This window comes from Orbicella faveolata, unplaced genomic scaffold (assembly GCF_042242905.1).
Source record: "Orbicella faveolata isolate gen_17 unplaced genomic scaffold, um_ofav_v1 contig_24, whole genome shotgun sequence".
NCBI classification, from domain to species: domain Eukaryota; kingdom Metazoa; phylum Cnidaria; class Anthozoa; order Scleractinia; family Merulinidae; genus Orbicella; species Orbicella faveolata.
The window spans coordinates 31,045,001-31,062,500 of record NW_028301552.1 but is presented as its reverse complement, the minus strand read 5'-3'; the positions used below and the strand labels follow the sequence as shown (position 1 = coordinate 31,062,500).

Below are 17,500 nucleotides of genomic sequence, written 5' to 3'. Positions count from 1 at the left end.
GGTAAAAATCTATGCTAATTAGGATGAGATATTCAAACACCGTCACAGTCATGATTTGCTTTGTTTAAACTTGATTAATTAATATACAGAGTTAGCCAAAATTAAAAGCGGAGCTCCTGGGCCGGGTTGTTCAAAGCCTAATCAAGCTAACCCAGGATAAGTAAGAATTTTGAGTTGTTGTTTTTTAACTTGGGAGTGAGGTTTTTTGCGTATATTGTTTGGCCTACTGAGTTTGAATAATCTCAAACTGCATGAAACATAGGCAGCGAAAAACGTTTTTAAACAAGAGATATTTATACTTCCGTTAACTTTTAATCCTGGGTTAGCGTTGACCGAACAACCCGGCCCTGGAGCCTGTTTCTCGAAAGCCCCGGAAACTTTCCAGACGTGCAAAGCCATTTTTAATTTATCTGTATCTAAAAACAGAGGGGTGTACACGCCTGAAACGCCTAGTATGAAAAGAACCCCTGTTTATTTTAAACATGTATGAATAAAACAGCTCTTTAATCGTAAGATTTAAGATTTTGTTATGGCTTTCCGGGTGCGAAAACTTTCGGAACCTTCGAGAAACGGGTCCTTGATTACAGAAAGTTAACCTGGTTTGAGACCGCGATTTAATCGAAAAGCCGTCTCTTGGTCAGCGGTTAGATTAAAAAAAACACGTGACCCCGATGAGATCTTAACTTGAGCCCGCAATATGGTCACGTGATACTTACCGGCGAATACCTTGTTTTGACAGGTGTCAATTGACCATAAAATGAATTTCCAATATCAACGATGTACGCGGTTTACTAAGGCCGCATGTCCTATTAGCGGAGTTCCGGCGGCCCAAAGGGCTGCCAAGCGGAGCCCCATACCAATATAGGACAGAAAAGGAAATCCATGACCTGATTTTCTCATGGTTATCACATACGGGGCAAAATTACTGAATGCTGATTGGCTCAGACAGAGGCCAGTTTTTCTTAATCACGAGGGCACTTTTAGTAATCAAGGGGGCATGATTACTTGTTGCTGATTGGCTGAGCACGCTACATTAAGTTGGTTTCAAATTGCCGTTAGTTTCCCGCTTCAAACGGTTTCAGAAATCCATCGCGTCTGAGTCTGATCTAAACGCGGTTATTTTATCCTAACGTGAGAGAAAACAGACATGCAACAAAGCGCAGTCTTTTGGTGGAAAAGTAGAAGGATTTTGCCATCAAAAAATGCATCGATTCGCAACCTGAAAAAAGTTTAAGTGGGGACGGCTCGTGTCGCACGGATAGTAGGGATTATTTTCACACGTATTTTCAAAGTTTTCCAAATTGCCCTCGTCGCTTCGCGGCTCAGGCAATTTTGTGAAAACTTTGAAAATGCGCAGAAATTAATCCCTATTATTATCAATACGCGCGGCCAAATGACAAACTGCCCTCTGTAAAACGCGCCATTTTGCGGGTCAAACGGAAAATGCGCGGGGTGAAAACGCATTTGCCGCCCTGATTCTGATTGGCTGCAGAGATGTCAAACAACTTCGCACGGCCAATGATATCCCGAGGATACCATTAGAGTTGGCACGTATTTTTGTGGATGAGTTTGCACTTGCTCACTTTGTAGTTCTGTAGTGAACGTTTGACGTTGGGAGATTTTGAAGTCCCAAATTTTCAGCTTTTTTCTAGTCAAAACTTGGACTTTGACAACGAGCAACTGGATGAAATTGAGCAAAAAGCTCAAGCGAAAAACACCAAGAAAACAACTGAGCGGGGAGTAAGAAAGTTCCAGAAATGGTGCGAGAAAAGAAAAATTACATTGGATCTCAAAACAGTAAGTCCAACGGATTTGAGTGAAATTCTGCGAAAGTTCTTCGCTAAAGGGAAAACAAAGAAGGGCCAAGCATTACTCTAAGTGCATCGACTGGAATTAGAGCGGCCATTTGTGGCCATCTAACCTGTGCTCCACTCAGCCGAAACATAAACATTTTGCAAGACAGCGAATTCATGTCTACCAACAAAATGTTTGAAGCAAAGGCTAAGCCATTTACGAAAGAAAACGACGCGAAACCAGAATATGAATTTGTACGATTTGGCCTTACGTTTATTGATAATAATGATAATCAAATGACTGTTGTCGGACATATAGTTTATTTGTGTCCCTCGTAGCATCATATGATGCTATTCGGACCACAAATAAATTATATGCCCTCCAAAACTCATGTGATTGTTCTAATTGCTCTCGGGCCCATGCGATACGGAATCGCGCAAGATGCCGGCCATACTCCAGCTATCAAGTTGAAAGAGACATGCAGCATTGATTTATAGCCTCCTTCTTCGATACAATTGGACATCCATGTTACGGTCAATTGGCACATGTCTAAAGAAGGTTTCCGCTGACCAGTATCACGTGACCGTATCGTGGGCTCAAGTTTAGAGCTCATCGAGGGGTTGTAGTTGACCGCTGACCAAGTGCTGGCTTTCTTTTGGATCGCGGTCTCCTGTCAGGTTAACTTGTTCTAAACAGGGCCGGGTTGTTCGAAAGCCGGTTAATGCAACCCAGGATTGAAAGATAAATGAAGTATAATTTTTTCTTGTATACAAATGTTTTTCACTGATTTTGTTTTGTGTATTTTGAGATCATTCAAATTCAAAACAGAAGGCCAAACAATAAACAGAAAATTTCACCGCAAAGCTACAAAACTCAGCTCACAATCCTCGCTTAACCTGGGTTATCTTAATCGGGCTCTGATAACCGGCCCAGGAGCTCCGCTTTTAGGTTTGGTTAAATCTATATATTAGCTGGAGTATGGCCGCCATGTTGTGCGACGTCGTCGTCGTCGTGCGTACGCACCCACAAGCAATACCTCTAGCCATTTGTATCATGAGACAAGCGATTCACTGGTTTTTATGAGTATGGGGCTCCGCTTTACCGCTTTAAACACCAATTATTAAACTGTTTCACAAAAGCAGGTTAAAATAGTTTTTCAAAACAGTTTAAAAACAGATTAAAAATAGTCTTCTGTTAGGTAAGGGTATCAGCTGTGCTTGGGTTTTGTTCGCCAAACAGTTCAAGCCTGATATCATGTGCACGTTGTTTAGACTGAAGAGCTGAGGGAAAGTCACCTTGTGCATGCTGTGTGTCCCCGAGTGTATGGTAACTATCAGCTGTGATAGAGTGTTTCTCTCCAAACAGTTTACGTCTGATGCCAAGTGCCCGCTGTTTAGACTGAAAAGCCGAGGAAAGGTCGCCTAACGCATGTTCTGTATCCCCGAGTGTATGGTAACTGTCAGCTGTCCTTGGGTTTTGTTCGCCAAACAGTTTAAGCCTGATATCAAGTGCACGCTGTTTAGATTGAAAAGCTGAGGAGAAGTCACCTTGTGCATGCTGTGTGTCCCCGAGTGTATGGTAACTGTCAGCTATGCTGGAATGTTCCTCTCCAAACAGTTTACGTCTGATGTCAAGAGCACGCTGTTTAGACTGAAGAGCCGAGGAACAGTCGCCTTGGGCTTGTTGTGTGTCTCCGAGTGAATGGAGACTGTCAGCTGTGGTTGAGTGTTCTTCTCCAAACAGTTTAAGCCTGATATCAAGTGCATGCTGTTTAGACTGAAGAGCCAAGGAAAAGTCACCTAACGCATGTAGTGTATCCCCGAGTGTATGGTAACTGGCAGCTGTGCTTGAGTGCTCTTCTCCAAACTGTTTAAGCCTGATATCAAGAGCACGCCGTTTAGACTGAAAAGCTGAAGAAAAGTCGCCTTGTGCATGTTGTGCGTCACCGAGTGTATGGTAACTGTCAGCTGTGGTTGAGTGTTCCTCTCCAAAAAGTTTAAGCCTGATCTCAAGTGCACGCTGTTTAGACCTAATAGCAGAAGAAAAGTCACCTTGTGCTTGTTGTGTGTCCCCGAGTGTATGGTAACTGTCAGCTGTGCTTGGGTGTTCTTCCCTAAACATTTTAAGTCTGCTATCAAGTGGTACGTGACCAGTGATTTCTTTGCTCTCCTTCTGCTGGTCAAGGAAGTGTGGAACCATTGGAGCAAGACGTGATTTTGGGAGAGATGGCTTTGAATCTTTTGGAACACAAGAGCAAACCATTAATAATATGAAGAATATTTACACGGAAAACGTTCATACCTGTCAAAGTGCTCATTTTTTTCACATTTTTATATATAATAGGTCTTCCTTAGATATCTTGCCAATTTCAATCTATTACGAGCATTAGAACTCACGTTTTTGGACCTTTATTTTTCGAGAATTTACGGCCGCTATTAATTTTCCTTGGTCTAAGTCTTGGCTGAGAATTTATAGAAAATGACGTCATTTGCTTAAAAATACCTCATGGGTTGAAATTACGAAAACAGTTAGTGTACAAAATTGGACGAATATAAGATCCAAAGGTTTTGTTATTCTTTATGCGAATTCTGTACTAATTGTTATTATAATTCGACCCGTGTCGTATTTACTCCAATTCTCAACCAATACTTGAAACAAGGAAATTAATGGCGGTCCTGAATTCTCGGAAATATAGGTCCAAAACACGTGAGTTCTAATGTTCGTAATAGATTGAAATTTGGCAAGATATCTAGGAAAGACCTGTTTTGTACGAAAATCTAAAAAAATGGATGTCGAGAATTTGACCATGGGGGCAGAACAAGGCAAATCCAGCAGATGCGTACTCACGTGTCAGCAACACTATATATGGGGACCTGGATCTAAATATAGCAAGGATATTAGTTCCGTTCTACGTTACGAGCAAGTAAAACACTTTTAAGTTATGCCTTAATTAACATATGTTGATAAAATTAGTTATATGTAACCACCATCTATTAGTGAGATTTAAGCCTTCAGTCAGCCATTTGTCACATTAATGTTCCGACTACTGAAGAAAGGCTAAAGGCTCTACATTTGCTCTCAACATGAGCGCAAGCGTCTATCATTGCTGTAAATATAATTCATTCTTACGTGGACTAAGTTAGTCTCAATAAAGACTTTCTTTCTTGTTACATTTCAACGTGCGTCTCTGGAGTTATAGGTCTTACAGATGTGCGGGAGAGTATGCCAGGGGGAAATGCGAAGTGTAAAAACTATTGGAGGCTTCGCCTGGGGTAGGAAACAACTCCAGCTTTTGGAATGCTTTGTAATCTCCGAAGTGAATAGATAACTCGATAAACTTGCATCTAAAAGCATGAACCAACAGTCTCTTATGGCATAAGCTAACTGATAGCGCCAGGTCGGAAAAGTTTTCGTTTTAATGATTAATCGCTATCCACGATATTTTTTTGGCATTTTAGCCTCAGACCAATCTGGAAAAGGATAGGACTTAACTTTGCTCCCTTGGCCTTTTCTCTTAATTCGAGCCTAGAAAATCCACACCCGTGGAAAAATGAATAAATAAGGTAATCAAATGGTCGCCCACTGGTAATAATTAACCTCTTTGCATTCATAGGCGGGCGTCCTCCGAGTTATGGATTCACTCATGAGCAGTTTGTTTGGGCGAGACGAAGTAATTATAATTAGGCGGCACAAATTAAAGTTTTGCACCGTATACTTCGTTCTGCCCTAACTAAACGCCTTATAACTCTCACTGTAAGCGATGAATTTTAGATTGTGCTGATTTACCAGCTGTATTGCAACAACTGAATCTTTACCTGGTTTGTCTTGAGGTAGTGCTTGTCTCAAATCATTGATACTTTGCTCTAACACAGCAAGGTCCTCTTTACTTGCACTGCCTTCTACTTCCCCTTTTATTGCAGTTGATAGCGCTCTTAATTCGTCGATGTCTGAGCTCATGCCCTCGAGAAACTTGATATATTCCCGGGTCTCCTGTTTCCTGGCTTGCTTCAATTTACGAACTTCTTTTGTGGGAAAGTCCGACTCAGTCAAACCACCAATGACATCAATAGGATCTGCCTTGACTCCAAGAGCTTTGAATGCATCTTTAGAGAGCTGCACATATTGATCAAATGTTGCTTTGTCAATCTCAGAATTGGTTGAGTGACAAAGTGTGTTCCTTAACAGTCGAAGTTGATCAATTGCAAGTGCAAGTGTTTCCGTCTTGTCTCCCGCCCGGCTCAAGACAGATGCATGGAACTTTCCACGAGGCTTCACATACAGATCACTGAGTATCTTGTGATGACCTTTGCTGTCGGGCAAAGCGAAGGACCGCGCGTAAATAGTGGCCTGGAACAAGGCTGTGCAATCCCATTTTTCGTAAGAGATGTTTGTGGGAACTTTGGTCCTGCCACCTTCTGAATTAAGAAACAGATTTCTTACTGCAATAGAGTCATCCCATGGCTGGAAACCAGGGAGATGTCCAAAGGTGTTGTCCCACATGGATTTGAAAGTTTGGCGTAAGGCCTTGGGGAATTCATTCAATACAATGGAAGCAAACTTGAAATAGTTTAACTGCTCGTCCTGAAATGGCTGCAGAGTCATCCTTCTTTACATGCAATGATCGAGGGGCCGCTTGGACAACCTATAAGAGTTGATAGGGAAGAAAATTCTCGCTTGCTTTGAAAAGGATAGCTACTTTAATAAGCTTACTTATACCATGTCATGCATGATACATTTGCAAATAAGTTAATAATTAATCTTATTTCTGACGTCCTATATATGGCAGACTTGCACCTGCAATGACCATACGTCGGTTATACACTAGCAAATTAAAATAATCACTGATATCGATTTGTTTTGATTTAGCGACTGGGGCTCTTATTTCATTGTGGTGTTCTAAGGAGGAAAATTAAGAAGCCTTCATGCCTCCTTCATACATGATAATTGGATAATTTCCGTTGCCTGCATGAAAACTCCGAATTAAAACTCTCGATATTCAAGACAAGCAAAATCGAAAGCAGTTTCGAATTTAAATGTTAACGCATTTTAAACCAAAAGGCGTTTGTCTGAGTGGTAGTTATGATGCATTTGTATCGCTAGATACAAAAAAAAAAACAACTCAATAAGACGTCAGAGAAACGTTTTAAGGTTTTCGGTTTTAAGACTTTTCAACTCACTCAGGGGACTTTATGAATCATGGTCTCACTTTACTGATGAGAACAAATTTGCACGCATTTGTCCAAAGTAGAGGAGAAATAATAAATCTGAAGCATATCGTAAAGTACACGTATTAAGATCATTAAGGGGAATTCATCACAAAAAATACCATGCGTCCCTTGTTGTAACAACCCAGGTCAATATAGAACCAGGATCTGGGAGGGATCCTGTGGGAATCCCATAGTGACTAGGTGAGGGGCTGAAATAAAGGTTGAACCCGCAATCATCAGTCTTACCCCCAAGAGCGAGAGAATAGAGAGGCAAGGGCGCTATAAGAAATAGAACTGACAAGGAATGGGAACAGTGGTAGATTGCGCGCAGTTTCCCTTTTTGCTCGGAAATGTGTGGGGAAAAACGCAAAACAAGTGAACGTGTGAGCGTAATTGCGCGCGTGAGGTGCGAGCCGCAATAGCGCGGGCGTTGCTCGGCTTCCGACGTCCGCCCTTCTTGCGGCTCGCGGCTTCGCATGACACACGCCCACGCTCACGACCACTCACTTCTGTTTCGTTCTTCTTTGAGTTCTTCCCCACGGAATTTTGAGCAAAAAAGAAACTGCTCGCAGTCTAGAGCAGTAGAAAACAGGCTGATGATAGTACGGTTGGAATGTTGGGAATTTTCAAGCTGTCTAAAATGAATAAATTTACGCTTGACAAAATCTAGCAGAGCAGGAGTCCATTGTGTTTTATATAATAACCCAAGTTATTCTCGCAGTTTGATTGGTTTTCGCCCATGATCTATTAGAGGACAGACGCACGATTGACGTCATCATTACAAAGGTTTTCCCCCTCTGTGTTTTAAAATGGCGGAAAGTTTTGAGTATTTAGATAATATTTTACGTGACTGGGAGAAAGACAAGGTACCAAAAAGTCTTGTCGAGGCTGTAAACAGGCAAGAGAAGCAGAAAGAAGAAAGAAAAAGGCGTTTCTTTGCTTCGAATTGAACAAACCCAATAAATAGAATGTTTATGAGATTAATCTATTTAACAAATTCAACTTTTCTCAGTCTCAAAGTAATTGTTGACACAAATTGAAGTCAGGAATGAAACATCAAAACATCACTTCTTAAAATCAGTTAAAATAAACATGACAACCTTGCTTTTTGACGCGAATCATGGTTCTAGTCCGTTTCAGGAAACAGCAGCGAGCAAAGTATAGCTCACTACAGCTCATGGCCAACTGTATTCATTGCAGCTATATGGTGTCTCCGACACTATATCAAACTGATTTGAGAATCACCAATCCAACCACAGAGGACATAAATTTCCACCGTCACTAACGCTTCTTAAATCCAAACTCGAATCGAACGGCCCCCAGTGTTGACCGCAATCGCAAGTTTTCCGAACGTATTTTTTCAACTCCTGCAATATTCAAGACAACATCCAAGCTTTTCGGCTCACAGGGCTGCTCTGATGACTTGATCATGACATTTCCAATATTTTCTTTAAGATTTGTAGATTTCGCAGTTCAATTCTGCCTTCGCTATAAGTTTTCATTCACGAGAAGCGACGCTCAAGTCAAGCTTGACAGTGGCGTGATTTTCCTGGACCAATCACAATTTGCTACGCATAGCACCCAATGAGATTGCTTCATTTTGTATAGACAACAGACTACGTCAAATTGCTATTTTCGTGTTTGCCAAAGTGGGCAAAGGCCGGCTTTTGAGTTATGTTGTAAGAATTTGAAATGAAAAAAAAGCTTTTTCTGTAGTAGTTTGTTTCTTTATTATATAAAACAAATAGATTCCATGTTGCCGTGTAGAAGACATTAAAAAATGGTAAGAACATCAATGACACACTCGGTTATCGCCTCGTGTGCTTTGTTCTTTCCACATTTTGAATGCATCTGTGATCTATTACTGAAAAGACGCACGGCAGCATGGAATCTGTTTGTTAAATGGACTCCTGCTTCAAGTCAATATCATAGTGATTCCGTGAATGTGAGAAGAAACTTTATTACCCCTTGAATAATAGGAGAATCTTTGTTTACAATATTTGCCTCATTACGATAAGCGATACAGTTTCTGATGGAGCTACAAAGAGATTAATACTGAATATTGAAAGGGCACAGCACGATTAACTGTCCCAAGGAATTTGAGCGCGATGTATTGAATGCTTTTTGTGCGACGAGGGTTTAAAAGCTCAAAATTTTACAAAGAATGTATGAGCTCAGTAGCGCTTTTGCCACACAGAAATTTTGATGTTTTTGAAAGCTAATTTCTCCTCGAATATTACACCCAAAGAGCCAAAAATTTCACCACTTACTAAGTTCCACAAGCTCTTTAAGTTTTTTTTTAGTAAAATCGTGTCTAGCATGATGCCTTCTATGCGCAAAGTCGTATGTTAATGAGGAAAAATGTAAACAATGACGTCAGCAAAGATTCGCCTATTAGCAAGGGGTAATAAAACAATATAAACTAGTCAGATAACAAAAAATATATTTGACGATTTCTTCGATATTTAACAATAGGGAACTTAAGAGCAGCTTCGCCTAAATATCAACTAGACTTGGAAATAGCGAAAAAATCGAATTTCTTCAAACTCGCCCAGAATGAAGCCCTACGGGCACTAGTTACAAAAATATCGTTTTAAGTTCGATAAATCAAAAATTATTTTTTTCTGCAATTTTTTCGTTTCGATGCCCCAAATCGGCCAAAATCCATCGAAAATGAGCGGCATATTCAGAGGCTCGTAAACTCAAAAGTAAAAATCTTCATTACAAACTGACTGCACGTCGTATTTGTACTTCCTTTTTTGTCTATTTAGAGCTAAATAGATCGTGATTTGATTAGAACTTAAATATTTGACGAATTTTCTAAATTAACGACCCAAGACAGCTTTACAAGAGGTCTACATTTAGCCTATTTTCAAATGCTAAAAAGGCGTTCTGGTACACGGCTTTTCCCAAAACGACTAGTTTGGTGTGAAAGAGCATTCTTTCTTCTTCAAATTAGTGAAATAAAATTTTTGGGTAAATAAAATCGCGAGCGCTGAGATAGCGAACTAAATGCAGCACTTCTTCCTGAAAACGTGACCTTTGACCCGAGCGTAACGAAACCGATTACTGCAAGAAAACCCGGAAGAAAAGCAAACGCTTCGTTATTTTGAAACAATTTCTAGTGATATCTCTCCGAAACCATGATTGCAAGAAACTATTTCCAGATATGAAATCTTACAGGGTCAAAAAAGGAGCTAAAGGGCGCATTTTGACACAATAACTTTGTTTGCTGAGAATTGAAGTCAATGACCGTTAACGAATTCCAGTGAAATTTGCAAACTTGAAGTATGTTAGTCGATACTTACCTGAATATTTGTATTAATAGAAGAGTCGTCTTCTTGGATTAACCTTCAAAAGAAGCAGGATCCAGATTTGAAAACCTCTAAAAGAAGAAATGTTTAATGTTCCGTGACCTGCCCGCTGCTATAAATTAGCTTAAATTCCATGCACATGCCGACCGCATGTTTGTCGTAAAACCAACTGAACTTCACTGACAGTTTCCACGGGCAACCCCAAAATAAACAATCCCCAAAAATGTAAAGTGAAATTGGCTGTCTTCATGAGCAGTTAGAAGCTAGAGTCAAGTTCCATTACCTTTAAAAAGTGCTTGAATTTATTTGTTTGCGTCGACTTTGTCTACTACTCTCACGTTCGAATGCCACGAATCGGTCACGCCAAAACAGTGCAGACCGTGCAGACTGCAGACTGCAGACACTTGTTTCGGCTTTTCATTGTGACTCCGTTTTTTGGGTCTAGTTACAAAATAGTGTTAAATATATCTGAAAGTTTGTCATTTATCCACAGGCTGCACAAGCGCAGTATTTGACTTTTGATTCAATAGACAAACGCGTACAAGACTTTGTATGGGAAACTTACTCAGTCTGCACGGTCTGCAGTGTTTTGGCGTGACCGATACTACGCAGTATTCGAACGTGACTGTAATTACTGAGTGAACAAAGTAGAATCAAGCACTTTTAAAAGGTAATGGAACTTGACTTTAGCTTCTAACTGTTCATGAAGACAGCCAATTTCACTTTACATTTTTGGGGATTGTTTATTTTGGGGTTGCCCGTGGAAACTGTCAGTGGAGTTAAGTGAGTTTTACGACAAACATGCGGTCGGCATGTGCATGGAATTTAAGCTAATTTATAGCAGCGGGCAGGTCACGGAACATTAAACATTTCTTCTTTTAGAGGTTTTCAAATCTGGATCCTGCTTCTTTTGAAGGTTAATCCAAGAAGACGACTCTTCTATTGATATAAATATTCAGGTAAGTATCGGCTAACATACTTCAAGTTTGCAAATTTCACTGGAATTCGTTAACGGTCATTGACTTCAATTCTCAGCAAACAAAGTTATTGTGTCAAAATGCGCCCTTTAGCTCCTTTTTTGACCCTGTAAGATTTCATATCTGGAAATAGTTTCTTGCAATCATGGTTTCGGAGAGATATCACTAGAAATTGTTTCAAAATAACGAAGCGTTTGCTTTTCTTCCGGGTTTTCTTGCAGTAATCGGTTTCGTTACGCTCGGGTCAAAGGTCACGTTTTCAGGAAGAAGTGCTGCATTTAGTTCGCTATCTCAGCGCTCGCGATTTTATTTACCCAAAAATTTTATTTCACTAATTTGAAGAAGAAAGAATGCTCTTTCACACCAAACTAGTCGTTTTGGGAAAAGCCGTGTACCAGAACGCCTTTTTAGCATTTGAAAATAGGCTAAATGTAGACCTCTTGTAAAGCTGTCTTGGGTCGTTAATTTAGAAAATTCGTCAAATATTTAAGTTCTAATCAAATCACGATCTATTTAGCTCTAAATAGACAAAAAAGGAAGTACAAATACGACGTGCAGTCAGTTTGTAATGAAGATTTTTACTTTTGAGTTTACGAGCCTCTGAATATGCCGCTCATTTCGATGGATTTTGGCCGATTTGGGGCATCGAAACGAAAAAATTGCAGAAAAAAATAATTTTTGATTTATCGAACTTAAAACGATATTTTTGTAACTAGTGCCCGTAGGGCTTCATTCTGGGCGAGTTTGAAGAAATTCGATTTTTTCGCTATTTCCAAGTCTAGTTGATATTTAGGCGAAGCTGCTCTTAAGTCTGATAAAGGGTGACACAGGGGATTGACTCGCTGATCGAATAGAAACCTCGTGCCGTCGATCGAATTACTGAAAACCATTTGCAGAGATCCTGAAGGGGTTTTGGACAGGGAAGACGATTAAACTTACCACCGGTACCAGGTTGTGGCTAAGTATTGCACCATATCATTGAGTTGTTACACAAGCCTACGTTAAGGGATGTAAAAGTTTCGTTGTGTACGAATACACTTGAGAGTCAAAGGATATTTCTGATGTTTATCCACCGAAGAATATGCTAACACTCGCAACATTAAGAATGCGAAAGATTACTAATTACTGCTCAAGCAGAAATATCCTCTAAGGGCCACTATGATCAAATTCTCGATACCCATTTTGTTACATTTTCGTACACAATGGGTCTTTCCTAGATATCCTGGCAAATTTCAATTTATTACGAACATTAGAACTGATGTGTCTGACCTTTATTTCCGATAATTTACGGCGGCCATTAAGTTTCCTTGTTCCAAGTCTTGGTTGAGAATTGGATAAAATGGCGTCATTTTCTAAAACATACCACACGGGTTGAAATTGAATAACAATTAGTACAGCAATTCGCACAAAGAATAACAAAAACTTTGGCTCATATCTTCGTGCAGTGTTCTACATTAATTGGTATTATAATTTAAACCCGTGCGGTATTTTTGAGAAAATGACATCATTGCTCAAATTCTCAACCACAACTTGGAACAAAGAAAATTAATGGCGACCGTAAATTCTCGGAAATAAAGGTCCAGAAACCGCGAGTTCTAATGTTCGTAATAGATTGAAATTTGGCAAGACATCTAGGAAAGACCTATTGTGTGCGAGAATTTCATCATAATAGCACTTAAAAACCGCCACTGAATGTTTTCCTTGATACATATTTGTAGCCATCTTTTGACAATTATCTCGGTAGAGTTTTCAAATCTGAGAGCTAAGCAGTTTCTTTTGATTAACTATTTTTACATGTAGGTCAATTAAAGCATTCTTCAGTATTCCAAGGTAAAATTCCTATAGACGGTTCATTCCTTTCGAGCCACCAGATCTAAAATACCCACCAAAATATTTATTCAAAATGGGTCACCAAAGATTGTACATACAATATGGTATCGAATACGAATACACCTACCTCAGACCATCATCTCAACTAAAAAGACGGAAAACTATGATTAGATGACCAGGTAGCCTATGGAGAATTTAAGTGTTCAGCAATTAAAGCACGTATCATTGCGAAAAGGTCACGATGTTGGAGTTTCTGAATCGACGGAACTTCTGCACAACTAAGCAACTGTATTTGAATTATACATAATTAAATAGGGGGTTTCCCTCGTTCCACACGAGAGACCAACACACCTATATGGTTTGTGACCTCATAGTGTTAATCTGGTTTGTACACGTGATCTGTAAATCATTTCACGTGCTCAAAAATTAGTAGTGTAAGCTTATTCTCTTACACACATCGATGACTCATCATTTTAATAGAGAAAAACAACCTAATTATTATATAAGATTATTTTGTCAAATTAATGCTCTATTATTCATTGCGATTTCATGCTATTTGATAGAATATTTTATAGGTAAGCTGGAGATCCTGACCAACCGTGGAAGCGGGGTGACGTTCAAGGTCCAAGTTATATAACAGTACATATTTTAAAATGGTTATAAATATCGGCCACGACAACTAATTTTAACAATTGATTAACCTCGAGAGCCGGAGACTCAAGATTTTGTGGAACTTGACAGCTTTTACTGTTGTAATGTTTTTACGTTTAATGTTTAGTTGCAGATCTCCCCACAGCCTCCACAGCTTTTAGCTTTTATTTTTATTGTTTATACAGCAGAGTTAAGAATAGGAGTGCAAATATCTAAAACAGCTCCCCCTCACAGTTGCTTTTTTTCGTTTGTATTAACTAATCTCTCTTTTACTATTGTTATTGTTATTTATTTTTCGCACTACTTTGAGGTAGATGCGGCTGCATTGCAGTTTGTCGATCGATCCCTCAACGTTAGTTCACACTGTAAGGTCTAACAATTTGAATTTAACAATTTGAATTTGAAATTGAATTAAGGTGGCTTCTTAGAGTAAAGACTTATGTTTTGGTTGTCAATTTTTGGATTAAGGCCGTTACCATGGCAACATCTCATCTAATGACAGGCAGATGTATTTCTGAATTTGACCTAAACTCCTTAATATTTATACTTTCCTTCGGTGAAATTTTTTCATACTTCGCCACATCATGGAAATGATATTGCCTGACATTTTGAATTGGTAAGGTTGTTCGGACGGTTTTTCCAATACTCTGTAATTTGTCATTATTCCTAATATAGTAGATTAGCTCTGACAGATTTTTAACAAAAATAAGGTATTTTATAGGAATTGTATGTGGTTAGAACTGAACCAAATTAAAAAAAAAAAAAAAAAAACGTGAGAAAATTAGCATATATTTGGTCACGTTGACGTCACAAAACTCAGAAAAACACGCGTGGCGTCACGCGTGGTTATTTACTTAAGCGCGCGCTCATGTGTGACGCCATGTATCGCGTGCGAGAAAGCAAGAGTAAATTAGCGCTCTTTTACCGTTATTTATAGAGCTTTTTTGTCATATTTTTTGGCCTTAGGCTTAAACACATGTTTGAACGGATTTTGAAACTATTGCTACTTATACCGAAGTGATTTAACGACTTTCAAGTGCTGAAGTGATTTCGTTTCTTCTTAGGCCCAGTTTATACGTTGCATTTCTGCCGTGTCGCGCGAATTCAATTCAATTAAGTGCGGCAGAAATGCGACTGTGGATTCATACGTCGCACTTGTGTCGCACTTAATTCAGAATTTATACTGTCGGGTATGTCGGCCAGCGGAAAATGTTTTAAACGTAGAGTATTCAATATGGCGGACGAAAATACTGAGCGACGAAGGACTTTAATTTTGCGAAAAATTGTTCGCCAATTGAACGAGAAGGAGAAGGCTGACAACGGAGCAGTATGTGTTACAATATGTTCAGGTTGCATCGGGTTGAGAATGGCCAAGTTTCTTCTTTTTCTTTGGCGGAAAAACATTTACGCGTGTTCCATACATTAACATAATGTATGCATTAGATTCGACACGGCAGAAATTCGACGTCTGAATCGGTGTCGCATTTCTGTCGGATAATGCGACAAGACCAGTCGAACGTGCGGTAGAAATGCAGCAGCCGATTTAGACGTCGAATTTCTGTCGAATTTAATTCGTTGAATTGAATTCGACACGGCAGAAATGCGACGTATGAACCGGGCCTTAGAGTTACTTGCGTCTTTTATGAACGCGCTATTAATACTGACGTTTGGCAGGCAATGGAAACGGGTGCATATAAACAACATATACAAAATGATGGCTTTTTCTAAATGGCTTGGCTTGCGAGAGACAAATTATTGTTTTCTCTCGGAAATGAGTACCGGGACCTAACGATTTTTTATTTAGTTTGAATGCTACGATCACCTTCTTTCTATTTCTATAGTGAATACAGACCAATTTCTATTGCAGAGTAACAAATTATCACGCAAAATGAGAGCATAGTTAGCACTCGTTAAAGATAATATGTGCCCTCAAGAACACTGCGTGCTTAGAACTTATTGAATCCCTGTCGACTAAATACGGATGCCTCTATCGTGAAAAGTACATCAAATTGTTCCTTAACATTGATGCAATGCAGCCATTGTTGTATTTCTCGCTTAACTTTCTCCCTATTTTTCTGCTCTCACAAAGTGTAAAGTGAGTGGTTCAAATATAAATGTTTCTAAAAGCAGATAATTCAAGGAATTAGGGGGGTTCATTGAAGGTTTTCCTGTTCCTAAACGAATACCGGGACCCCCTTTTTCTTTTTCAAAATTTAAGTTCTCTTGATGTAAGCAGCCAACAGGAAAAATTTGAATGAAAATCTATTTTGCGTTCTTTTTCGGCGGAATGACCTTAATGTTTTTGGTGTGCTTGGTTTTGTCTTTTACTTACAACATTTCCTGTACATACACCCACTTCCTTGATTTGACCCATTGTTTCAGTGGAGATTTGGAATCCCTTTAATAAGGCGATCCCATACTTTTACTTCTGAAATACCACAAAGGTTGCTAAATAAATCTACTCCCTTATTATAGACCGATTTTTTTATGCAATTACATTGACTCAGTCTCTGCTCTTACTACTCCGGATACCAAAGGGAATGAAGGTTATGGCAGAGTTGCCAGGGAAACATATATTTTACTTCAAGGGGCCGATAGTTACTACCAAACTGTTGCCTTGGTGAGGGGGGCGTAAGGGTTTGCGGTTATGCGGTTTTGCGTTATTTTTGGTGCGGTTCTGCGGAAATCTTTATTTTAACCTGCGGTATTGCGGTTTGATAACACTAAGCGGTTTGCGGTTTTCATAAATTTTCGATCGCGGCAATCGGTAAAAAAGAGTCTGCAGCCGTCAGCGCTTTCCAGTTATGACAGTCATTACTCGGATCCTGACGCTTCCGATGACTTTTGATCTCTTGTTTATGTTTTGCAAGGGGCCATTGTTGTGCAAGCAAGCTGTGCTGTTTGTAATTTCCGCTTTTTCCAGTTAATTGGTATGATTAACCATTTTGTCCAATAATACGTCGACTTGTTGACTTTCCGGGCAGGGAATCTTTTGCTCGGATTTCCTACAGCATTTGCCGTGACCTCGTGCGATACAATGTCTGCCGAGCATGCAAGAAGAAGTGGTTATGAGGATGGCCGGGAAGAGACGATGTTACTTCAAGGAGAGATTGGAAGCTCGGCGACGTTTCTTGTGGGAGCAAGAACTCGCCTCTGGAGAGTTATACGCTTCAACAATCGTTTGGTTTACTGAACACTTCATGGAGCTGACTACGTTGTCTTTGGGTCATTCAAAATTCTTCTTGGAAAATTTTAAATGAAATTTAAGGTTGATTCAGTCGAATTGCGACATAAAATGGATGTTCCGAGCTCGTATTCGGGATATTTGAGCTTGAAAGCTAGCATCTTGACGAATTTTCACCAAACAATAAAGTCGCGGAAAGCTTGCGTTGTGTGACATTCGAGTGGTTTCCGGTGCTGAAGTCGTAAACATCGATGTTTTTCAATTGGGTAATTCAGCAGTATTCGTGCGTGCGCGAGCGCACTTATATTAGATCCACAGCAGCATAACGAAGTCGGTCCCACGGACGTGTGTCAATTATTACGGTATTATTTTATGAGTGCGATGATCATACGTTGATTAACATTAACGTATACTCTTATCAAACTAAATAAGGTCGTATTTCTAATGGAATGGCGAACTATAAGTAATGATGACGGCACCGTAGCACATTTGTAACTACGGTTTCGGTATTTTGGTAAATTTCCGTGCGGTATTGCGGTTTTT

The 17,500-nt window shown here is 39.6% G+C and overlaps 1 protein-coding gene across 3 annotated transcripts in view; it reads right to left on the bottom strand.

Moving 5' to 3' along the window:
- LOC110065049 (uncharacterized) overlaps positions 1 to 13,460 on the bottom strand; it is a 13,664-nt gene extending 204 nt beyond the window's left edge. Inside the window, exons 1-4 of one of the 3 annotated variants that reach the window (XM_020772156.2) lie at positions 13,250 to 13,460; positions 12,562 to 12,644; positions 5,610 to 6,436; positions 1 to 4,031 (exon numbers count right to left, since the gene is read on the bottom strand). The exon at positions 1 to 4,031 is cut by the window's left edge and continues 204 nt beyond it. In XM_020772156.2, coding sequence (XP_020627815.2) covers positions 2,989 to 4,031; positions 5,610 to 6,396 — 1,830 coding nt within the window. In that variant the 5' untranslated portion in view covers positions 6,397 to 6,436; positions 12,562 to 12,644; positions 13,250 to 13,460 and the 3' untranslated portion in view covers positions 1 to 2,988. The remainder of the gene's footprint in view (positions 4,032 to 5,609; positions 6,437 to 12,561; positions 12,645 to 13,249) is intronic. The other 2 variants (XM_089290919.1, XM_020772157.2) reach the window with 2 other exon arrangements.
- Positions 13,461 to 17,500: the final 4,040 nt, after the last annotated feature.